The following is a 25,965-nucleotide window of genomic DNA, read 5'->3' on the forward strand; positions in this document are numbered from 1 at the left end:
AATCTGAAAAATAAAGACATTTAAAATTTTAATTTATTTAAGGCTCATTATTATTAGATGCTTTCCCCAGGGTGACTACACTGATATAATCTCTTTTAGGGCTGTAACATACGATTATTTTCATTATCATCTTTTTTCTTAATTAACTGCATTATCGTTTAAATGTTATTTGAAAATGCCACGTTGGGCTCTAAGATATAATTATAATGTGCATTTTCATTATTATATTTATATCTTACTCTCTTACTTTGATCAACAGTCAGATATTCAGTTAACTGTCCTTCATCTTCACATTCAATATTTAACAATTTTGCGTAAAAAAAAAGAAGAAGACTGAAACAAGTATTTGACTTTTAAGGTAATTGCAATCATAGCTGTTGATCCTCAAACACCGCAGCTCTAATGTCTCTATAGACTTGTAGTTTTACATCATAATGAAATAATACTGATTATTTTTCAAAATTGTGAACAAACATCGAAAGCCTTAACAAACATCTACCGATACATTTTTTATCTTAAATTTAAAAATCCTAAAACATTAATTCTCTCCCTGAAAGACATCACATGACTCGACAGTTACCGCTCCGTGCCAACATGCTGTTTCAACAGGAAATACATCAAAAACAAGGAAGCAAGATGCGCTCACAATGCCGCCTCATTGTGACTTTGAGTAGTGTTTGTATTGTCTACTTACTGAGTGTTTGGTACTTACTGAGGTGATACGGTCTAGAGCTCTGGCCTGAGTAGGGGTGGAGTGGGGGGGTGAGTGTGTGATGGGGAGGTGAGCAGATAGAGGAGGAGGAGGAGGAAGGGAAGGAGGGGGCATGGTGGCGTCTGTGTGAATGGAGCAAAGCCTGGTGCCTCAGCGTGCTTCTGGGTAAAAGGTGGTGCTGGCGTCCTGGGTGGCCGATCAGTCAATCAATCAATCAATCAGTCGTTGGGCGATAGGAGGAGGAGGAGGAGGAGGAGGGAGGAAAGTGGAGAGCGGGTGCTCGCGTTATTGTCGTTTTTCAATTTTGATTTGAAACAGAGAGAGAAATGTTTTCGGCCACTGCGTTCTCAGAAAAGGAGAGGCGTCCCCTCACATGGAGGAGGTGGACTTGTGTCACGGGGTTCGTTCAGTACGAGGAAATGATGCACGGAGATGAAGACAAAAAAAAAAAAGATTTACGGTCTAAAAGTTACTGCCAATAAAGCACTTTGGCATCAACATTAAAAATTCTGGCTTTTAATTTTGTTGATTGTTAATTTAACACAAATCTTTGTTAATGTTACCAAATATTTTAGATTTCGTATTGATTATGCAGCATTTCACCATCCTGAACTCACCCCGCAGGTAATGAATGTGGATTCACAAGGACGCACCAGCACACTGGAGGGTGGGAGCCACGCATGTGAGAGCCATGTCAACCTCTGGCATGTGTGTGTGTTTGTGTGTGTGTGTGTGTGTGTGTGTTAGACCAGCATACATGCAATGTTGTTACAAAGGTCAAAGGTTAGGAGTGGGGAGGGTCAAGCTGTCCAGCATGGAACAGGATGGCACACATACACTCTAACCCCAACACACAAGCACACACACAGAACAAGTGGTTCTACCTTTTATCTGCCGGCGGATCTTGGTGAGGTCCGTCATCCATTTGAGGACTTTGGGGTTAGCTGCCTTGTCTCCATGAGAGGGCTGAAGAGAGAGGGAGAGAGAGGGAGAGAGGGAGAGAGGGAGAGAGAGAGAGAGAGAGAGAGAGAGAGAGAGAGAGAGAGAGAGAGAGAGAGAGAGAGAGAGAGAGAGAGAGAGAGTTCAGACACTTCTACAACAATTTAGGCACTCAGCTGTATTTTATTGCTTTTTTTTAAATTGTGAAGCACTCTAAGTTTATTTAAAAAGCACATTTGAGTGTTACAAAGTCTTGAAAGTGCTATATATTAACGGATCAGAGGAATATAATTAGCCAACTACTATTAGTTTAACAGCTACTAAAACAAAAAGAAAAAAAAAAGCAGAAGTTGTTTCTGTCTCTGGAGTAAAAATGTATTTTTGAAAACTGTAATTATTACAGAACAAAGAACAAAGTGACTTTTCTTTAATGGCTTTTATAAAGGTATAAAACACTTCACCAGTGCTTGAAATGAATAAAAGACAATTAAATACGTCTAGTCTCTTTTTATTAAGGAAGCTCTGATTTATTATGAACTACAGATGTCTGTTAATTCACTATTTACAATATAAAAAATATAAATTATAATTTAAAATTGAATTAAAACACAATTTTACTTTTTAATGAGCTGCATATGACAGATGTTATAAACATTATGTATTATTATTCAACTATTGTGCTTTTTATTAGATACATTTTTATTTTTTATTTTGTAGTTCTGTAAATTAAACAATTGATACAACACTTAACAGTTTAATTTTTACCTTGTAGTTCCTCTCCTTCTCAAACTGCTCTTCAAACTGTTTAATTTTCTTCTTCAGGTGTTGAAGCTTCTTGGTGAGTTGGTGGGTCACCGAGTCGCCTCCTCTCATCCCCTCTTTAGAGCCAAATGATGCTCGCCGCGGCCTGGAGTGGCGGTGGATGCATGTGTCAATAACCAAAACTCAACAAAACACAATCCAAACATTTCTGGCCTGACTTTAAAGACAAAGATGGCGACTGTGATGTTATGTGCTCCACCTCACCTCTGTGCTTTAGTGGGGGAAGTGGCGTCTGGGTCCTGCTGGAGGAAGCGTTGGGCACCGTGTGCCCCGAAGTCGAGGAAGCGTCGTGCCAGGATGTGAGGATGAGAGCGGGAAGAGGAAGGGGAGGCGTCCTGGCCTCCCTCGCTGTCCTCCTCCTCCCCGTCCTCTTCGAGGGGAAGCAAGGGGAGAGGAACCATGCGACCGGCCAGCGGGGACAGCTGCGCCTCTCCGCTCTCGTTGTCGTCCTGCCAGGATTTGTAGGCCGGGACGGGATCTGAGAGAGAGGGAGAGAGAGTCAGAGAGTCAGAGCACTACAACAGGAGGGACAAGATTAATTGAATCCCTGGCTAACAATAGTGCTGCATGTGAGGTAGATACTGTACATATCAATAACAAACACACAGAGGCTGCCTGGGTGGGGGGTGCTGTTGGGCCGACACATCCAACAACTCATTAATATTCTTCTTGGGTACCCTGCTGACTCACTCTTAGCCTGATTAACATTGTCTTTGACTGTCAGCGCCATGCTAATGAGCAGAGTCAAGGGGACAAAAAGGGCAGGGGGAGGGGTGAAAGAGGGGTTGGAAATATAACGAAGCAGAGTGAGGCATAGAGAGGCAGAGTCAGGGGGAAAAGGTGTCCTCATCAATCAGCTGAATGACGCCTCAGCAGGAAGAGCAAAGATGAGAGGAAGAAACAGAGTATGACGTTTGTTTTATTGAGTCTGAGAGAAAAAAAAAAAGAGTTTTTACATGCAGGGCTTTATTTATAACCTGTATCTGTATAGAAGCATATTTAAACCTGACAGTGTTTTAATAGTTTCCTCTACTGTATCCAAGAGAAGAAGAACAAATAAACTCAAACAACCCCTGTGAACAGATGAAAGGAAGGATGGGAAGACTGGTGGATGGCAGGGAAGATATGAAACTACTTACCTTGACCTTCTTTTTGCAGATGCATACATGAGAAGTCTATGGGAGGGAGGTGGAGATGGGAAGGGGGTGAAGCTGTTTGGATGGAAGGAGGACAAGACAAGGAAGAGGAAGAAGAGGAGGAGGAGGAGGAGGAGGAGGAGGAGGAGGGACAGGGACAGCAGAGAAGATGAGCTGTGAGGTCAATCTTGCATAACTCCACTCACCACTCCAACATTCATTCAGTGTAAAAGCAAGCGGCTATTTAACGATTATAAACAAATGATTTAAGTTTGTCCTTCAGTCAGATTTTTATCCAAATTACAAGAAATGATGGACAGAGAGAGAGAGAGAGAGAGAGAGGGATGACAGGTTTTCTCAGTTTGGTGAAATATATGTAGATCTTTGGGAACACACAGAAATTAATTTTAATTTTTTGTAATTTTAGTATTTTTTTAATGAATGACTTTGGAAAGTCTTGAATAAGGTTATCTAAGGACTATTTAGTCTCTATGCCCTGAAAGAAAAGAGATTTTTAAAGCATAAAACAACATTTACTCAGCCTTTCTGGATTTCTGCCAATCTGAGAGAAAGTAATGATTTTGATTTATTGAAATGAAACCTTCTCACTTTAACATTTTATGTCTTGGATTCATGTTGTACAGTTCCATAAATAAATAAAAACCTGAGTTAACACAATGTACAAAATGATGACAAAGTTCTTCTCTAATACTATTTAAATTATTTGACACTACATCTCAAAATATCTCAATTTAATTAGCCTTTTGTTTTATGTGCTGGTGAGCAGAGATCCTGCGAACAACACCTGAGACAAAGCTGCGCGTACCTTCCCACTGGTTGTCGGGGAAGAGCTGGAGGTGTGGGGAGGGGCCGCTGTTCGGTTGGCATGGCGACAGGTGATTCCTGTTGTTTTCGCTGGTGTTGGCGTTTTGATCACACCTGCATGGGCTCAAGTCCTGAAGGAAGAGAAGGAGGAGGAGAAAAGAGATTAATGAGATAAATCAAGAGACGGAAGGAATGAAGAAATAAATGGAATATAAAAATGCACAGAAGGGAGAAGAGGAAGTACGAAGAGAGAGAGCATGCACAGTTGGAAGATAGAAAATGAGAAATTAAAATGGAAGAGAATGAAGAAAGGAAAAGGAAAGAGGAAGCAAAGTGCAGGAGATAGTTTTGTTACATGTTTTTACAGATTTAAATGACTCTTCTGTGCTTGCTTCAATTCATATTTAATTTAAAATGCTAATTTAACAAAGTTCATACACTGTTATAGTCATACACTGTGATATATCCCAACATATTGATACTTACACAGCTTATGGTATCAGATTGCTCCATGGTGTCACAGGGTTGATTGTCCTGCCTAAAAAAAGCATAAATAACATCAGATACACTTAAATAATAATAATTAGTACGGGGAAAAAAATAAAGAGATATACACATTCCTTCTGAGTATTTCCCCAAATTGATTCATCAGGGTACGTGTGTTTTACAGATATCTTACAGATATTATGTTTTTATTGCTGTGTAGGAAAATCCAGTAAAGGTTATTTTTCATGAGTCTCATAGTCCTGGGAGCTTCCTGGCATCAAAAGCAAAAGTAAAAGTCTCACCAGAACAGTTAATGATGATAATTTGCTATAAAAATAACTTACATTTTTTTTTAGACATAATCTCACAACCTTATTTGCAGTTTTTCCAAGACATTTTTGGCAGCTGTGGTAGATCTAAACAGCTGTCTCACAATTAAAAGCCTTTTTCTGTCTCACTCACAAAGCTGCTGCTGTGTCAACAGGTGGGAAAATCTCATATTCATTACAGCTGAAATCAATATTCTCTCTATTGATCGTTTTATCCTCCTGATTAACTGTGTGATACATCGTTTAAATGTCGGCTGCCTGATTCATTTTTTACATTTAAACCCTGTATCCCACATTGACTGTAGTTATAAAACACGAGCTGGTATGACTTATGAGGTGTAAAACTATATGAACACGCAGAGGAAGTTAAAGTTGTGTGTGAGAAAAAAGAGAGAGACGGAGTATAAAGGTTTTCTTTATATGCAGCGTGGAAAAAGAGCTGTGGCTGAGACAGCATGTCCAAGTGATTTGTGAACGTGAGGTGTCAAGTGATCTACACAAGAGACCATCACTGCCTCTCTCTAAAATCTCTGTGGGAAAGAAAGTCTTAACATCACTGAGATTTACAAAGTGTGTCACATATAACACACAGTTCTATATATACTTTCTTCAAATTAAGTCCAAATTTAGCCCAAATGGTTCCTGAACTCTTGGCCTCTAATTCTAATCTTCCAGTTCTGCTCTTTAATCTTTTTCTTTCTTGATTTCAGGTGAAACTGAACTCGCTGAAGGCTCGAAAGAAAACTGACAATGAGTCGACTCACCTGGCAGTGTTAATGTTGTTCTCAGCATCTCTGACGGCGTCTGCGTCCAGGTCCATTCCCGAGCTCTCCTCAAGGGCGGCACCAGAGTCCGATGAATCCTGCGAGAGAGCAACAGCAAGATCTGATGATTAGTTTTCTTGTTTTTAATGAACGAGAAACCAAACGAGACGACGAGAGCGAGGATAAAAACTGTGTTCAAATGAGGAATCTCCCTTAAACAGAGGGATCATTCTGGATTACAGCACACATCATGTTTCACCTCTTTAGAGTATTTTGTTTTAAATCGTATAAATATAAATGTGTCTCAACAGATTACACCTACATCTATTACTTACTCAGGAAACACTGGAGAAATGTATCTATTTTACGCAAGATCATTTTTTTTGTTCCAAGTAAACCTTAAAGGGTTCCCGAGAAAATGAAAGTACATTCAAGTTTTTGTTTTGTTTTTGTCAATACTTTCACTTCTTCTGAAATTCCCTTAAATGAAACATGATGGGACGGCTGGCTAACACTAAGACCGTTACCTGTCTCACAAGATCAAAAGTTCCCCGATAGAGATATGTTTCACCGCAGGTTAAAAATGATGTGTGAGATGAACAGAATATTAACAGATGAGTCTCCATGAAGCCGCGGCTACTTCATGACTCTGAGGAGTGAATGAGTTGTAACCATGAGCAGGACGATTACTTCATATGTCACATGTCACACTGCTGTCATACAGTTCATTGGCTGAGCACCTGACGTTGATCTGATGTCATTCATCACACAAGATGGTAAAAGTTTCTGTTCGTTCTGCTGGTTAATGAATTTAAAGAGCTGGACTTGGATTATTGTTTAAAGTGGTGACGTCTCCCTCTAGGACATGTCTCACTCTGTCTCACTCTGTCCCAACTCTCTCTCTCTCTCTCTCTTTTTCCATTTGGACGCTAAAATGGCTCTTGGGACAACAGCCACTGGGGCTCAGCGGGGTAGCAGCTTAAGAGTCGTTTTGATTTCCAATGTGACAAGCCTTCCTGAAAATGCACATGACTCTCACTGAAAAAGATACGACCACGCTGTCCTGAAGGGACCAACGCGACGACCTAATGGTTCACCTTTTCAACTAGCTCAGTTAAAAAGTACAAAGACGGAGGTGTCGCTGTTAAGGAATGTCTTCCTGTGTGTCACTGTGTTTCAAAAACATGAACCAAATTCACCCCAATTTTGGTCACACTCTCTTATCTGAACGTGAAGAATATGCTGAGGGTTACAACTTTGTACTCCTCCAACAAGTTTGAAAAGTGAACAAGACTCCCTCAGATTGTTTCAGAAAGTTATAAAAATTGAACATGTAAAAAACCGAATCACTCTCCAACTTCTCATTACTTCTTATACCAGCCTGATGTCACCCTGTCATGAAATATACATCAGTAAGAACATATTCATTGTTCTTCTTGTGTCCTGAGGGTGTGTGTATGTATGTGTGAAAACAGGCCTGTTGTTGTCTCTGCCTGCGACCCTGGTAGAATTTCGGCTATTGTAGCGATTGGGGCAGAACAAAGACGTACCGTGCTGATAATATCAAACATTCAGCCTCGGAATGAACCAACAGACAGAGACAGGAAGGAGGTTAGCTATGGGAAGTATGCTGCTGGCCCACACAGAAAAAAAAACGGTCTGGGACAGTCTATTGTGTGTGTGTGTGTGTGTGTGTGTGTGTGTGTGTGAGAAGGGAAATCTCCACTGCAAATTTCACTTTCAATTTGGTTGTTGAAGAGAGACGTTGTGTCTTTCTGCCGTTGTTAAATTCATGTTATCATTTAGCACGTGTGAGAAAACTGTATGTATGTGTGTGTTTGTTTTCGTGTCTCCCTCTCACCTGTGTGTCATTCTGGCATTGCTGTATGTGCTGCTCGATCGGTGTAAGCGGGGCCTCCCCATCTTCGTAGCAAGGACTGTCCTCTGCGTCAGTTTGTTGCTCCTCGTCTCCATGGCAACCCTGGTCTGCAGGCTCACTAGGAAACAAAATGGAAAGAGTTAAACTGACATTATTTTTTTGATCCTGAATGAAAAAAACGCCACTGTACATGTCTCACGTGCAGACTGACCTATTTAAGTATGTAACATTTTTTGCGCAACGTCTCCCCGGTGTCGGAAACCCACAAATGTCACCAACCTGTCGAGATCTTGTTTCGTCCTGGAGGTGACTGACCTCTGAACAGCTGCTCCACTTAACAAGTACAGTTAGCTCATTAACATCGCCGCTGTCAACATGTTTACTGATACCATCTGCATGGCTTCATGCCTTCGTACACAATGTTCACAATGGCAAATATGTTTCTTTAAAGTCATCCAGTGTCACTCGGCCCTGAGGAATCTGTGTTTCCATCAGCAGGTGCACAAAGGAAAAAAATAAAAAAATTGTACACAACTTCTTGATGTTCTTGATCTGAGTGTTTGTGTTTGTGTCTCCATGTTTTATGTATCTATTGTACAGATTGTGGTTGTTAGATTATTTATGCATCTCTATGGATTCTCACCCTTGGTTGTCGTATTTGCTGAGGTCTTGGTCGATGGAGGTCTTCAACTCAAAGAAGTGCTGCTCCACTGCAGCCCTGATGGTTCGCTCAATTATCCTGTAAAAAAAAGCAAACATATAACGGCTTAATTTCTTTTATTAAAGAGATTTATATTTATGTGTTTTCATTGTGTGTGGCAAGTGATGGTCTGGATGAAGGTCTTTTTTTCTTTCCACATGATTTCTGAAGTTTTCAGGCTGGCAGATTAGAACTTCTAATTCTAAGATTTTGAAGGTTAGAACAGTTTGTCAGGCTGAGCTCCAAATATTTCCAAACAAAGAATCCAGTTACTGATCTCTGTTTAAGACTGTTTCATACTGAGTAACAGTGCAGTCCAGGTTTCCTCTGCGGCTCCCAGTTTAGTTCAACTATATATCAAAGTTACACTGTAACTGCTCAGTTTACCATAGATTGTCTATACAGGACCAAAGCCAAGTGTTTACCCGTGTTCACTCAGTGACTTTGGACGAGATCCTGTGACCGTGTTTTCTCTGTTTATGCAGTAGTGAAGGGACTCCATGGCAGGAAAATTCCCACCAGTGCCAACAAAAATATCCGACTAAATCCACGTAAATTAACTGTCTCCAAAGTCAACTTTTGTTTTTGAGCGCCTGAATGCGTCAGGCTGGCTGATTCACACCGTTGATTTTAACGCTGCCAAGTTCAAACAGCTGTAACTGAAACAACAACAGAGATGTGGGACAGACGTACTTCAGCGTGTGCTGTATCGGATACATCCAAAATAAATATGTTCTGATAACCTGATAGAAAATGTAAGACATTTTGCAAAGTCATTAGCTTGATTCAGGGCTGGAAAATTATTATTATTATTTCTTCCCTTGCTAAATAAAATATAGATGGACATTTTGTAAATTGTAAAACAAGTATATATTTTTGAATTTAGGAATAAAACATTAAAACTATACAACAAATCACCACAGCTACATGACCCAATCTGATTTCCTCTTACTAACCAGCACAAAAATGAAATCATCTTAATGTTCAACCAGTTAAAAAAAAACAGTTGGCTAAACTGTTAAAAATATACTTACTATGAGTTTAATGCTGTGTAATTCTCTCCGTTGTTCATTAAATGGTCTCTATACGAGATTAATTTATGTGCTCATCTGTTCAGTTATGCTGAATCCAATAAGCTTAGAAGACCGCGCATTCATTTAATTACATTTTCTGTTTTCAGAGTGAGGTTTAGTGGTACCCAGTAATGATGTGAGGGTTATAACCTTCAGCTCTGGAAGCACATGTAAGCCTCCTCATATAATCCTACCTGTCATCAACCTCAATTATTCAAAGTCCTCCAATAATCAATTAACAGGCGAATGATTAGAGCTTCATAACACAAACTGACTCTTTTTGCTAAATCCAACAATATATCTGACAGTGAGGTACACACAGCAAGAGTTATTCATGATATCGATTTAATGTTACTAATGAATCAAACATTTTGTTAGCTTAATATTCATTGAAAAGGTTTATTTTCTACTCCGAGCAAAAACAAGGCCTTATATAGGTAAAGATAACCTTGTCCTGTCATAAAAGGATTAATAATGCTTAACGAGAAGCCAGAGAGGAGAGAGAGGAGGACAGTACAGCCTATAAAAGGTAACAACAGCAGTCACACTCGGGCCGCTTCCAGACTGACGTGCTCTGCTTGATCCACAAGATCTACTGAGATTTTATTTAGCTTTATTTAGCTTGCTTCATTTGCAGGACCATGTGTGTGTAATGTATCCTGGCTTCTTGCAGTTCCAGATCAGACAGACGTTGAGGTTGGATACGTTGTAGAAGCACTCTAAAACACCAACTGCTCTCTCTTCATCACGTTTCTCCAACCTTTTTTCTGTTATGTACATTCATATAATCTAATTTCTCTGACATTTACATGATGTTTGCATCAGCTCATCTTCATAAAATGGGTTGACATCAAATAAATGTGTGCAAGGATATATCAGACATACACTACTGTGCACGCAGCACTCCGCCTCCCGCTGCAGAAAGCTATCCAACACACACACAAAGCTTTGTCTAAATCTTTCCAAGTCTCCTATTAAAAGGACTTTTGAGCGCATCCTGGAAGCCAAAGTAAAGTGAGGACATAAATCATCGCCTAGGCAACCGAGGGTCTCGCAGCCGTCTAACCGTTAATGTTAATGACGCCTTAAAGCTCACCACACTCCTGATGTATGAAACTCAGACAACGAGCTGCAAGTGATAAAGTTTCTCCAGCTAGTGAGTGCAATTAAAGGAGGGATTCACAGTTTAGTCCATCTTAAAACAGGGTTTTTCTTGCTGTAATTGTTCCTACTGGCCATTAAAAGATCCCTTCATAATGCACTTCATATGTAAGCAATGGGGACCAAAATCCACAGTCCCGCTTATGCGAAAACTGTATTTAAAAGTTTATTTGAAGCTTCAGCCATCCTTTTTAACCTCTTTATGTTGTTGTTCTTCCACTGCAGCTCAACAGGGATACACAGAGAGAACATTTGATGCTAAAAAGACTGTAAATGTGGCAGATAACTAAAAAACTCAACAAACTCTCATTTTTAATTACATCTATACATCACTCAATTACAGAATAGCAGGCTATAACAACAAAAGAGCAAATTATGTGGAAAGAATATCAGCTTTTAGTTGTCAGCCTAAAACTCTTCATGTCTTATTACTAGATATCAATGATTACTTTTTCTCATTTCTGTGGCATCTATCATTTATTTAATGAAGCACAGTTAGTTTTTGTTCATCTAAATAAAGTCTATTAATATTTGCTTATTTTGTACCAAAATATTCAAAAGATGTCCGCAGTGCACTAAAAGTATCAACAAAAAGGCTACGAAGAAAGTGCTTTGTCAGACAGTGTAAACGGTTGCTGATTTGCTGCCATCATATTTTTGTTTTTTAATAATAAACATGTGAATTTCAGTTTTCAGGTGTTACTCCTGAGCGCTGAGACGGCTGGTGTTTGTGCCCTCGAGCCTTCAGGTCGTGAACTCCACATGGATCTATAGCACCGTAGAAAATGATTTTATTTTGCCTCTGTGTCATGCAAGTCAAGGAAGCGGAGGCCTGACAGTCATGTGATCGCTGAGTTCATGTCCTCACAGCTCTAAAAGCACAAAAAAGTCACGCAGAATGGTTTGGTTTTGCTCTATAATCCAAACAGGCCTCCTTGTCACTTCCTCTTAACCTCTACGTTGTTTTTTTAAATAAACTCGCCTCTTCTCGGCACTGCCCGCACTTCTGTGTTGATACCTGTTATTTTTATCTGCCTCTTGTGCAGATGGTCCTTCACACTCTCTTCACACTTCAGCTCTCATTGGGTATTTTTTGTTGTTTTATTTCTATTATTCTCTTGTTATTATATGACACAGATGCTGTAGATGTGAATGATATAACTGCTCCACTGCAATTTATCACGGTTATTTATTTTGTGTGATCTAATGCGTGTGCATGCGTACATCTGTCTGTGAAGCTACGGCGCGTGAATGAGTGTGTGTACACAAAGAAGTGCCTATGTATGCTATCGTGAGATGATAAAATTACTAGTGTGTGTGTGTGTGTGTGCGTGTGTACTTACTCAGCAGAGTCAGCAGGCAGGATGGATATAGGGGAGAGGTGGGAGCTGTAGAGAGAGGAGAGAAAAGGACGACATGGTTAGAACATCATGTACTCCTCGACTCCCTTCCCATACTGACATAAATTGACCTTGGAGTGTGTGTGTGTGTGTGTGTGTGTGTGTGTGTGTGTGTGTGTGTGTGTGTGTGTGTGTACGTGTGCGTTTGCATGTATGTGTGCGTTAGTGCATGTGTGTGCGTTAGCCTGTGTGTGTGTCGGGCAGCAGGGGAAAACAAGGTTAGAAGAATGACAAGGATGCCAGGCATGAATACCAGTGTGTGTGTTTTAGAGAGTGTGCACCAACAGAGAGAAAGTATGAGAAGAAGAAGATAATGAAATGAGGATGTGAGGACGTTGGCGTGATGAGTTTATGTTTCTCGCTGCAGTTGACTCCTAATCTTGAATCCCAAAAAAAACACACCACACACACGCTCAGATACACAAAGTTTCAGTCAGTGGCGCCACTCTGGGTGGGCAGATTGTTATTTAGGCTACAGTGCTCTACTAAAGCCTTCTGATCAGATAGAAGGATGTGTGTGTGTGTGTGTGTGTGTGTGTGTCAGGTCATATTTGTTCTTCAGTGTTTCTCCATAAGCAAGGAAGTGTTTGTGTATGTGTGTGTGTGTGTGTGTGTGTGTGTGGGGGGGGGGGGGCATGAAACAGGGAGGTGGCTGAGATGTGTCCGTTGATTCAGCTGCCTCCTGCTGTCGTCACAAACACACACACACACACAGACACGCCAGGACTCCAGATTTATATAACACCCCGACACGCACAACACAAGGTCGTTCATCATATTATGCCCAAGTGCATAGATACTGTGAGTGTGTGTGTATGTGTGTGTGTGTGTGTGTGTGTGTGTGTGTGTGTCTGTGTGTGTGTGGCCTGTCATAACCTACGTTTGGGGAAAATTTCAAATTTAGGACCAGTTAACTGGACAAAAGTCGTGTCCCCAGTTGGGGAAAAGTTGATCTTTGGGTCAGTGGTTAAGGTGAGGGTTAAGCAAGCTGTGTGTGTGTGTGTGTGTGTGTGTGTGTGTGTGTGTGTGTGTGTGTGTGTGTGTGTGTGAGAGAGACAGACTCAGTCGGTCAAACTCATCTCATTAGAAAAACAGCAGCTGAAGTTATGCAACCACACACACACACACACACACACACACACACACACACACACACACACACACACACACACACACACACACACACACACACACACACACACACACACACACACGGGTAATGCAGCAAGAAGTTGTCTGGTAGATCGATACAAACTGAATAATTAATGGAAGACAGGAAACAATAAAGCCCACCTTCTTCTCATCCCTCCCTTGTTTGTTGTTTCTATTCTTGCCACCCTGCTCCTTTCTTTCTCCTGCCCTCCTCTCATCCCTCCTGCTGTTTTTCCTTTCTCCCTTCATTAGGCCTTTTTCTTCGGCTGTCCAATTTTTCAATCTTCAGCAGCTCTCCTGTTCTCCTCAATTTTCCCTCAATTTACTTTATCTCTTTATCTCGTCTTCCTCTTTTGCCTGTTTTTCCTCATTAAATCCGCCTTTTTCCTTTCTGCCATCAACCCTTCATACAAAAATCTTTTTTACATCACGTCCTCCCTGACTTAACTTCTCCTTTCTCCTCTCTTCCTTCCTCACTCATGACTTTTCTCTCTGGGCTCAAATCCTCCTCCTTTGTCTCTCACCGACCTTGAATGTAACAGACGTCTCACATTCACTTTCAGACATTGTAACCGTGACGACGTTTGTGTGTGTGAGACAGAGAGACAGACAAAAAGAAGAGAGAGTACTAATGTTGCAGAAATCAAGCAATAAGCTGGCAAAAATGCTTCCTAAAAATACAAATAACAAACTACTTTTGTCCTCCCTAACTGATTAAAAACTCTTCAACATATACTGATTCTGTCCATCTATGATCATCTGTATCAGATCCTTTGTGAAATTTTCTCCTTTCTTCTCGTATACACCAACAAGGAGAACTGCCCTTTAAACAGGAACGCACCCTGAAGGCACCATATAGCAACGACAGTCCCTTCAAAGCACAGATAACGTCTGACAGTAGGCTGCCCTGCTGAGTTGCACCCTAAGGGAGCGTGCGAGGTGGCTGCATCACCAACAATAAATCCCTGATAGGGCCCTCAAGGACGTTACCTAATCTCCATGGGCTCTAAGTAGCAAAGATAATATCTGATCTTACACCGTTTTGCCACTGAGGACCTGAACTAGAACCGTTGTTGGGCCCTTTGAGGTGTTCCTGCCCTCCTCAAGCTCCCAAAGCAACAAAGATAACATTTCTATCAGCGTTGGCGGAGCCCTTCAGGACCATACAAGACACTCTTTAAAAGGGTCCTTCTGGGCTTTTTCTGCCCTGCCTAGGACAACATGAAGGGCAGATAGGATCATTCTGGGGCTTTGATGTACAAGAAAGTGATTTTGATTATGTTATCAGGGGAAATAATTACTTAGTTTCTTGCAGTTTTGCTTCAGTAGTGAACGACAATCAAACTACTGAGGACAACAAATCATTCTCCAGTTGTGCTTTTCAAAATGAAAAAGATTGCAAAATGATGCATCTCGGTTTTGAGATTTCAATAATCTTTACTGTCACTTAACTTTCCCCGTTTTTCTTTTCAAAACTTTGCTAAAAAAATGCAACACTCAAGTGAAAAACAACCCACTAGTTCATGCTCTTACAAAAGTCAATGCACAAGTATATAAATCAATCTATGAAACCTCACAGAAAATTAACACAGTCCTAAGAACAACTGCACTTTAGCTGTTGCTCTTTAAAGACCAGCAGAGCCGCAGGTGAAATCATGTTCTTGCTGCGCTCCATTGGTTTAATGTCTCACCTCACAGCAGAGATGTAGGAGCTGTGTCAGTGCAGCGTGACATTACTGCCGGGTGTGGTTACAAGTGCATCAGAGCACATTTCTCACCACACCCAACCTGGGGCAATAAACAAAGCTTTTTGTTAATTTGTTTGTTATTTGTTGAATACAAATCTTTAAAAACCTATTAACCATGTTAATAAAGCTTACGTATTAATTCCTGTTAAAAGTCTTTGGTTTAAAGCTGCCACATGTACAACAGTGCCAAGGGGGCACAACTGTAGTTGGCGAAGGAAGGTTCAGCTCTCCAAACTGCTCCAAGTAGGCCAGATTAGATCGGCTCCTGCCCTGCAGCCTTGACTGCAGCGGTAGCCACAGATGGAGATAAGACCTTGATAAGATCTTAAGGAATCACACACCTAACTGCTCATCGGTGGTGATAATGTACAACAGCCATTCTCAACCAGTGGGCCTCAGAGCGCCTTCTAATGGGCCAAATGGTTAGATTAAAAGTACATTTAGAAATTTTTTTGGTAATTTACAAAGCTAGTGGTCAAGAATTCACATAAATAAAAAAAAATCAACTAAATATTCAATCATGACAGAGTTGGAGAGAGGAGTGTCTGAATGTCTGAACATTTTGATAACAACTCAACTCTCGTGGGATTTCAGAATAAGATTTCTTCTTGAGGTAGACCTGGTTAGACTCTATAAGAAACAGTCCAAATCAAAAGGTAAAGAAAAACGTTTTATTTCTGTGTAGGGTTCTTTCTGTAATGTTATCATTTACTATAACAATCTACGCCTGTCAGTGGAAATGCAGGTCCTTTGCAGCTTTTGTACCGAAGTGAAGTAAGGTGGATTCAAAGCGGACGTGTGCTTAATTGCCTTTTTTGAACTGAGAAAAGAAGTGCACGCATTTTTGGAGCAACAGCACTCCTGTCTTGCTGAGCACTAAGCTGATGGAAACTCAGCTCAATATGTCGATGCGAGGCAGACAAATTTGAGGGCTTCAAGAACAAAATGTACTCTTTGGAACAGAAGAGCCAAGAAGGATTTGACATGTTTTCACTCCTAATTGAAACTTTGGAAGCTTCTCCTCATGTCAACACATCCAGGACTATAACCCAGCATTTGACTTTGGTTAATGAAAGTCTGCAGACTACATCCCAGAGGACCCATGATGTGGAAATCTTTGGATTTTGGACTCTTTCTCTGTGGATCCTGCTTCAGAAGACATGGCTCTGTCCACTGTGTTGGAAAGTGAAGTGATGGAGCTATCAGCAGAAAGCAGCCTGAAGCTTCAGCTCGCACAAGTTGACCTTGTTTCATTCGGCATGTTGGCTACCAGTCGATATCCTCACGGTCAAAACGGGCAATCAGATTTCTGTCGCCTCTCACCACCACCTATTCATGTGAGTCAGGGTTTTCCATTGTGACTGTCACAAAATCAAAGGTGAGAAACAAATTAAAAGCAACCACAACTTGATCTCTAGATTCTTTTAAAAATATATATAATTTTATCCCTGGTGTTTATTTTATTATATTGACTTTTATGTAGTTCACCCTATTGTTTTATTGTTGTATTTTTTAGACTTGCGAAACATTAGCAATAGTTTTCTGTTTTGCATCTATTGATTTATCTTAGTGTTTTGTTTTAATCCTGCTATGTGAAGCACTTTGGGTTGCATGTTTGTATGAAAGGTGCCACATAAATAAAGTTGAGTTGTTGAAAGCTCTACCTCTGAATCTGTTCAAAGCTGTAGGTCTGATTCTCTCTCTCTGACAGTATTTTACACACAGTTCAGATTTCACATTCTCTGCAGGCGTGTGTTTGGCTAAAAGTCAGTTTGTGCTACTGTGTCATCAACTGGCCCCAACAGATGCTAGTACTGTGTAAATAAAGTATATAGGGCAAGTGTATCAGTATCACATGGCCAGCTAAGAGTATCAGCTGCGGAGGTGTAAAGGCGTGTTGTGGTATCAGCTGACTGAAAGACATAAACATTTCAGAGCGATTCTGTTTTTTTGTTGGCTGCACTGAAATAAAACAAAGTTATTTTGATGGTAAAAAGCAGAAAGACAGTGTATGTGTGCATGTGTATAAATGAGTTTGAGGTTAGTTGTGATTCGACAAAGGTGCCGTTGTCAGCAAACTTGCTCTGTTCTGCCTGGGAGGTACCACGACCTGCTACAGTCTACCCACCTCTGCACCTCCATGTAACCTTCTTCAGACACAGGCATACACACACACACACAAACACAAACACAAACACACACACACACACACACACACACACACACACACACACACACACACACACACACACAGACAATCATAAGCATCGTCTTACATCTTATAAACAGCTCTTCTTGCTGCCTCTGAAACAGTAAACATTTACAGTCCTTTGTGTCAGGGCCAAGAAACTCTGAGAGCCTCACAGCAGATGTTTGAATTCAAGCTGTCTACAGAGTAGCTCAGAGACACATTAAAGATGTGTGTTTGGTTCTCTGCTTGGACACTGCTTATTTGTTTGTTTCCTTCAGCTGCTTTGCACTTGGGACAATAAATGACCAACACTGTGCCCCTTCATTCATTTTCCCTTAATTACCCCACAGAAGTTTGGCTATCTGAGAATAATGGCTTATTTTGTTTAGTTTACTCAACAAATCATCCACAGCCTCTCCTCTGCCTCCTCATCCATCCTTTGATTATCATTCCTCTTGCAGAGTCATGAGGGGCTGATGCAACATTGTTGATAGCTTGCACTAAAAATGTTATTTTTTCAGCACTGGCTGACGATTTGTAAAACGATATGGGCAGAATCAAATATCACAATATCGATATTTTGACAATATTGTAGGGATGATTATCAGTGCTTTCACAAAATATTTAGACAATGAGATTTTTGATAAATAATCATCAGTAAATGTGGATATAATGAGTAAGTGGATAAAAGCAGATAACAGAACAGAGTGGTTGAGCTCTTAAAATTATATTTTTACTGTAATGCAGCCTTCAAAAGCAGGAAAAGAACACTTATTCCATATCACAATATTATGATATTAAAAAACACAATATCTATAAAATATCACAATATTGATATAATATCGATTTATTGCCCAGCCCTAATAACTGGATGAACTATATTAATAATTTGTGTGTGAGAGCTCATTTCAGTGTGTCAAAATCTGCCCAAAAGATGATTCGTTTATAAAATCTTAGAAAAACAAATCAAAATATATATATTTTAAAAATGCCAAAATATAAAATGTATTATAATATATGATATTTTGCTTTCAGCACATGTTTACATTAGATTAACTATAACCTGAATATGTTTGCTTGAAAAATCAAAATTGCAGATTCAATGTCTATCGATCAATTGACCACCTGTTTCAGCTTCAATTGATTATTATTAGTTGATCAGTCGATTTATCGAATATGAAAACCCGTTTATTATTTTAAGTAACTGTTTTAAAAGAAAAAATGCTTGAATTCTCAGGTTTCAGCTTGTTTTTTTTGGTTTTTAGTGCTATATGACATCTTTGGATAGTGGACTGCTGATTGGGGACCAAACAACATATTTTGGTTGCATTTTGGGCTTTAGGAATTTTTCACCATTTTCTGATATATTAAAGAGCAAACTACTACTCAATTAATCAAGAAAACAATCAACTGATGAGTCACTAATAAAGACAATTGTTAGTTGCAGCTCTAAAAAACAATTAAATAATTCAATTATAAATCTGTAATAAAAAATAATCAATACTAACTGACCAATTCTTTCAGTCAAGCCTCAGGTTCACCATCACATACACCAAAAAAAGGCTAATTACAGCCTATCACTACTTCTCTAATAGAAACAAAATGAACAAACATTTTAAAATAAAGTTTTTAAATCTATTGCAAAGAGCTTCTCGGAGTACTTTAGTGCTTGATATCTTAACAAGAACTGCCAATAAATGTGATTTTCTCCCATTAAAGTTGGACCTATTAGCTAGAAGTTCCATGACTCAGTTATATTAATGAAGCTGTGATTTTAGAAAGGGATAAGTGCCATTTTCCCTCTCTGTAAGGGAAACTGCTGACACATTCTCAGACAGCACCCCCCCCCCCCCTTACCCCAGGTCTCTTTATAGTTAGATTATATAACATAAAACCAGCTGTTAAGTAATACCACAACCCGTCTCTCTTTCATCTTTTTCTGCTCTGCTTCCACTGAATGAAAAGACACGGGCTTCCTCCTCGTCTCTCTATTCTTTCACCTTTTCTATAGAGCAAAACAATGAGCTAGAAACACAAACCCACGAGCTTGTTTCCCTCCATTCTTTCATACATAATAAAAAGAAAAGTGGAAGGTTTATATCACTCAGCTCCACCATTCACACTTTAATTCATTCTTCCAGATTTTCCTGTTTAATCTAATCTTAATCAATCCATTTTTTCCCCACGCTTTTCCCTCCAGCTCATTCATTCGTTCATTCTTCTACCATCAAATCACAAATTTGCTTCTTGCTCCCTCCCTCCCTCCCTCCCTCCCTCCATTCATTAATTATTTCACCATCAAACCACATATTTGCTTCACCTTCCATCCATCCACCCATTCATTCATCCCGATTGTTTATTCCAGTCAGACTTGAGGAGTTATATAACCCTGATGTTTACCTCTGCAGCAGAATGTCACAGGCCATTCTCATCTTTGCAGCTGTGCTTTCTCTCACTGTGATCTGTGTCCTTTGTTGTTTTCTTTCTTTCTTTCTTTTTTTTACGTCAGTGGATCCAGCCTGTAGGTGTTTTTCAGTGTGAAGGTTGTCTCCTGTGTCTGATCGGCTGTTTCTGTCAGTGTCTCTTTTACCAAGTGTGTCTTCAACCACGGTCAGCAAGCTCACATGCAGGTTATTTAAGTCCAATGTGTTTTTTAGTTTTTTTTGTGGTATTTTTCAAACATCCAGTAGAGAGGCGAGCTTGACTTCTAACCAAACTCAGCACGATTTCTGTGTCTCTCTTCTTTTTGCCTGTTAACAACTTGACACATGTCCTGCAGGAACAATATCCAGCTGTTCTGCTTGTTCTGGATGAACCTTTTTTTTGGTCTTTCCTCTCGTTGTTCGGTTTGAGAAATGTGGAGCGGGTCTGCAGGTGCACCTTGTATCCAGTGGGTAGGTTATCTCAGTTGAGGACTTTGAGGGGTCAGCGTCAGTACCAGCTCAGGTCTAGCAGCAGAGGCACGATATCGCCTGGGTGCTTTCTGTGGTGTCCTCTGACTCACTGTGCGTGTGTGTGTCTGTCTGTGTGTGTGTGTGCGTGTGTTGTTGAATGAGTGTGTGTGAGCTCGCCTCACTCTGCACTCTGTTAAAGTGCTGCAGTAAACATCCAGAGCTCTGCTCAAATATACGAGCTTCTGATGTAACCAGGCAACAACCCTAGGAGGACCAATGGGGCGGGAGGGGCTGAAGTAAAGAGCCAATCGTAAAGAGGGAAAGAGTTCAGTGAGCCAATCATCAGCCAGAAAGTGGGAGGGGGTTTAATTTTTTTTTTTTTTTTTGATCCGCTCTGTCATGACTATAGACTCAGCAGTTATTACAGCCGGTCCGGTGGGCTGTGTAATGGCGCACATACGCACACACACAGACACACACTATCCAGCTCAGCGCAGACACACAACTGGGTCTTTTCTATCCTGTCTGTGAGCTTCTGAAACGACTATTAGACAATGATACACAAAGTGCTCATCATAGAGAGAGAAAGAGCAGAAGTGACACAGCAGAAGAATGTAAAAAACAAACAACACAGTGGGAAAGAGAGGATGAAGGAAGGACGACAAGAGGCAAAAAGCAATAGAGTAAAAGTAGAGAGTCCTAATCAGGATATAATGACCGTGTTCATCTGTCATATTTGTTTCTACGCTGTGTTCGTGATAAGATTATGGACATTCTTCCAGGGATTAAAAGTAGGTTAGTTCATTTTGTCCTGAAGTTTTTGTGCATCAACCTCTTTCAAATCAAAGTCAAACACAAAATCAGACTAGACATTATGCAAGCTTCTACCAAAGTGGATAAAATGGAGGTCAGACTAAAAGGGGCTTTATCAAGCATTTTATTATTTCCTGATCTCATCCAATCTGAGTTGGAGTGATTGACAGTTTGGAGATATTTTCTCTGATTTTTTTCTCAGTTTGTAAGTAAAAAAATGTTTTAAGTTCTGAACTGTGGATTAGAAATTAAAAATGTTAACTTGGCCTTTGGGAACTTGTCATCGGCAGTTTTCTAATTGAGAAAATAATCAACAGATTAGTTGACCATGAAAATAATTAGTTTCAGCTCTGATTGCCAGATGCTTGCAATGTAATGCACTACTGTTATGTATTGTTATGTGTGGTTAATATGCAGATTCATTGAATACCAATATTCAATATTAAATACCTGCCAGAAACATAATCTGAAACTCTTCTTTTTCAGTGGAAATGTAATACACATTGCAATGAAATAAAAGGAATATTAGAAAATAAGTGTAAAATGCATGTGGTCTAAATTATACTTGAAAGCGATGCCAAAGCGTTCCAGTTCAAATTCCTGTCTGGGACGCACTCGTCTAAACTCTGCAGCATTCCAGAAATTCCTCAATGAAAGGAACACAGGGGAAAAGAGACAAAAGATGTTACGAAACTTTGGTAAAAAATCATGATTTTGGCTGCTGTTTAGTGTTGATTTGTCTTTCATGGTCTCATCACTGGTTTTGCCAAACTTTAATCCAGAACTTAAACTTCATCTTCTGTGACAGACACAATAGAGCCACAGTGGCAGCGCGTTGACACACAGGAGCTTCAGCCTCAGCGTGAGGGATGACAATCAAAATAAATCTTTTTTTCCATGATGCTTTGGGAACGTGAGCGCTCCTCACAAACTCAGATATGACAGGTTTACCAGAACTGTGGGTAAGAACTGATAACACGTGCAGGGCAAGCGGTGCTATCTAGGTCAGTTAGTATATCATATTGCATGTTGTGCAAAACTGCCGAGCCTTGACCTAATAGGTCATGTAGTAAAGGTTGAAGTTAGCGAAAGGAGGGAGAAAGAAGTAAGACTAACTCAAGGAAAGAGGGGAAGGAGTTCTATTTGAACAATAATCGATCATAAGTTCAACTGTGTCGACTATAATTTAATCATAAAAAATAAGAATGAAGGCTTTGAGTCTCAAAAGGACCATATGATGAAAGATGTACAGTATAACTCACGCAGTGCGTACCATAAAGAAGGCAGGCACTTTCTTCAGTTTCCGGAAGTTTCTATGGTCAGCTCCTTTGGGGTCAAAACTACTCACAGTACAGAGCAGAATTCAAACTGGGCAAATAAAAAAGTGAGAATAAGGGATATTTATTATTTTTAATGTTTTGCACGATATTTTGGTCGGAATATATGCTAAAATAAACAAATCCTGTTTCCTTCAGTGCCAGTCTGTTTGTGATCTATTAACTAGGTCAAAATACCAAAAGCACATAGCTGACTGATGTACTGACCTATATACTGTATTTACGTCAGTGAACATGCAAACATATTAAAAGCAGCCTACACTTGTTGCAGATATGTCTGCAACATGTACCACAGGTGATAACACAGAAACATCTAAGGTCAAGTCGAATGTCATGTTAAGAAGTCAGTATGCTATGTACAGCTATGTACAGCCGCTTATTGGCGGAGCAACTCTGTACCCCATTCAGTGTCCGGACCTTTTATACAGAACAGTGAGGCAGAATAGTCTGCCATGAACAGACTCTCAGAGGAGGAGAGGAGCGCGATGATTACAAATAGCACCAGAGGCTAACGTTAGCTGATCCTCCGTGCAGCAGACACAGCGGTGGTGAGTTGTGACAATTTAACTCAGTAATTTAGATGTAGTTATGGTCTGCTTGCTTCCAATATCATCGTAACAATTTATTGATATTTGGAAATTGACTCACGGGCTGCCCATGCCTCCTCTGTGTGTTTGTTGTGATAATAATGTCGAGTATCACATGTATATTATTATTATACCTTCGGAAATCTGAAGAACACGGGGAAACATGACGGTTACCATTGCAACACACATTGAATAGATCAACCTTGTAACCTTGACCAGTGGTTAATTGGGCTAACTCAACGTCGTAATTTGACCTTTTCAATGTTATCAGCTCAACGGGCAAAAGGAAACCGGCTATCTGACTGGCTTGCTTGCTTGCAGCACTGAACTGAACTGAGGCGCGAAGCTAGGTGAGGCGAGGCGGGGTGGTTGGGTGAAAATGAAGTGCTCTGATTGGCTGAAAGCACTCTGCTTACACGCAAATCTCTGTGGCTCAGCGGCGCAGATCTTCAGTGACTACCGGGTGACAACTTGACTGAAATTGGCGATGTGCGAGATCAAACAATATGCGTACTTTAGAACATGGAATCGTACAAGCATACTAGGAGGTCAAAATGCATGACCGCTATGCAAAGTACATGTTGGCAGGTCTGCTTATCCTTAGACCCCAAATGAGGAAAAACTCTGCAAAGACCGGAGAAATATATTGTGTTTACGTGCCTACGTGCACATGAGCTATTGGCTGCTCTTCATGAAAACAGATGAACATGACACGGGAGAGATCAAGTTAATATCGTTGTGACGTACACGTGCACATTGTTGGCTCACACTGAAAATACAGTGCTCAGCGGTCAGTCGTGGAGTCACACTTCAACATAAATCATTTCCGCGGCCACATCAAAATAACTGGAGGGAAAGACTTATAACGGGATTCAAAAAGGTTACTCTGGTTACAGAGCGGTTACCTGCGACAGGAGACGACTTATCATGTGCAGAGGAGTGCTGGAGTCATGTTAGCATGATATGATGGTTGTAATGGAGGAGAATGACGAACAAGACTGGAGGAAGGGAAGAAAATTGAAGACAAGTGTTTTATAATGTGTTTAAATTTTATCTTCTGGGTTGACCTTTTCCCTCCCGACGTCTGATAATGCGTTTTCACTCAGACTGACAATCAATAAATCGTTCACGAGTAAGAACACTTTCAATCCCCCCGCCCTCCTCCCCTTTTCCCTCTCTCTCTCTCTTTGCTCCCTCATGGCCTCTCCTGCCCTGATTCTCCTTTCCCTCCATTAATCTACTGCTCCCTGCTGCTCCTCTCTTCCTCACCGGGGCCAAAAGTGAATCCCAAGAGCCCCGTTCCTCAGCCTGCCAGAACATTTCAGTGGGCCCATAAAAAATACTTTCCACAGACAGCAAGAATATAATCAAGGGTAGAGAAGAAGGGAAGTAGTGACGGGGGGAAGACGAGAGATCAGAAGAGAAATACCAGGGATTATATATAGATTTGAGATGAGCAGGGGCTGTCAACACATAATGTGTGTGTGTTGGCTGTCAGGGTCTATTAAGGGAGCACTGCAACAGCCTCAGAAGACAGACTTCCCTGTCTGTCAAGTGCTAGACAAACAACTTAGACACAGTTAATGTTGAGTCAGTAGACAGGGTCTTTATCTTTATGTCTGAGCTGTCAAAGAATAACTAATAGAGCAATGAGCTGTCCCAAAACAGTCGAACAGTTTAGAGCAAAATGTTGCGTGTAGTAGGGCACGACCGATACTGGATTTTTGGGGGCGATGCCGATACCGATATTAAGGAGTAAAAACATAGGTGATAGGCCAGTATTGACCAATATATCGGCTGATCAATATATTGGTCAGGCTCCAGTGTGGAGCGCCCTGTAACAGAGTGGTTACAGCGTGTGCCACATACCCACAACGTCCCTGGTTCGACTCTGGCAAGGGACCTTTGTTGCATGTCATACCAATCTTTCTCTCTCCCTCTGTTTCCTGAGCCTCTATGCCCCTGACTGTCTTCTAATAAAAGGCAAAGAAATCCCCAAAATAAAGAAAAAGATATATATAAAAGTGCACTGAATCATTGAGGCAGTACTTAATTTCTGACAATGGGGAATTTTGCTGTTGCACTGCTTTATTTCTTAGAACACTTACTACCACTGGCTGCCAAATTTAAATCGCGTCAACTTCATGCACATGCGAACAAAACAAGAACGCACTCTTAAAGGCACTGCTCCACAGTACTATTAGTGATCAAAATCTCCATGAAGTATCATTAAAGGTTCAATTCATAAGAATCAGAAATTCCCTCTCATTAATGACACCGGTGGCCGTTAAGTGAGCTGTGGTCACGCTTGTCATTGTGGCGGTGTTTTGTTGTGAAATGTGTAGTGGTCGATGGTGGTAGCTCACGGTTTTCCTTAGTGGGAGAGCTAATATCTGCAGGATGTTTCTACTCAGTCGGTTTTTTTGTTTGTTGTGTTGTTGGCTGTTGATGGCACTAAGGAGTGTGCAAAAACCTAATTTCCTGTGGCTTTTTTGTGGAAAATCTGAGAGGATCTCATTTTTTAAGTTACCTGGTCACTCATTGGTAATAAAAACAACTACTAATAAAGAAATTGCTTCACAATCCTACATTAACTGATCATCTACAGTATGTAGCTTGTCCCGGAATTACAGATTTGCCCCTTTCTGTTAAATTTTGTTTCTTTAGGACCTGAATATCGGCGTATATGTTGCTCGATGTGTCATTTTTTTTTTTAAAGTTATATCGGCAGGACTGTATGTATATATGATACTTTGTTCCTACTTTAATACGTATATTGCTCTATGTGTATTTTTTATGTATAGTTATTTATAAATTATGAAACTCCCAGTGGTGCACTGATGTCATTTTGGACAATAAAGTTTATTATATAAGATTTCTTTTAACTCCCTAATATCAGTTTCAGTCCCAAAACTTAAGAGAGTATTAAAAACTTGAATGGGACAATGAGACTAACGGGTTCATACTGTTCAAAAAGGAGTTTAAACAGAAGTATTTTCTAAAAGTCTGGGTTACAA

The 25,965-nt window shown here is 40.3% G+C and overlaps 1 protein-coding gene across 4 annotated transcripts in view; it reads right to left on the reverse strand.

Annotated features, from left to right (window-relative positions):
• Positions 1–25,965, reverse strand: part of fam13b (family with sequence similarity 13 member B) — a 76,881-nt gene that overhangs the window by 6,720 nt on the left and 44,196 nt on the right. For 2 of the 4 annotated variants that reach the window (XM_053323515.1, XM_053323516.1), the window contains exons 8-18: positions 12,170–12,214; positions 8,536–8,631; positions 7,875–8,010; positions 6,014–6,111; positions 4,921–4,972; positions 4,436–4,565; positions 3,613–3,684; positions 2,678–2,951; positions 2,417–2,558; positions 1,597–1,678; positions 713–898 (exon numbers count right to left, since the gene is read on the reverse strand). In XM_053323515.1, the coding sequence (XP_053179490.1) occupies positions 713–898; positions 1,597–1,678; positions 2,417–2,558; positions 2,678–2,951; positions 3,613–3,684; positions 4,436–4,565; positions 4,921–4,972; positions 6,014–6,111; positions 7,875–8,010; positions 8,536–8,631; positions 12,170–12,214 (1,313 nt within the window). The remainder of the gene's footprint in view (positions 1–712; positions 899–1,596; positions 1,679–2,416; positions 2,559–2,677; positions 2,952–3,612; positions 3,685–4,435; positions 4,566–4,920; positions 4,973–6,013; positions 6,112–7,874; positions 8,011–8,535; positions 8,632–12,169; positions 12,215–25,965) is intronic. The other 2 variants (XM_053323517.1, XM_053323518.1) reach the window with 2 other exon arrangements.

The sequence above is a fragment of the Scomber japonicus genome, chromosome 8, assembly GCF_027409825.1.
Source record: "Scomber japonicus isolate fScoJap1 chromosome 8, fScoJap1.pri, whole genome shotgun sequence".
Lineage (NCBI taxonomy): Eukaryota > Metazoa > Chordata > Actinopteri > Scombriformes > Scombridae > Scomber > Scomber japonicus.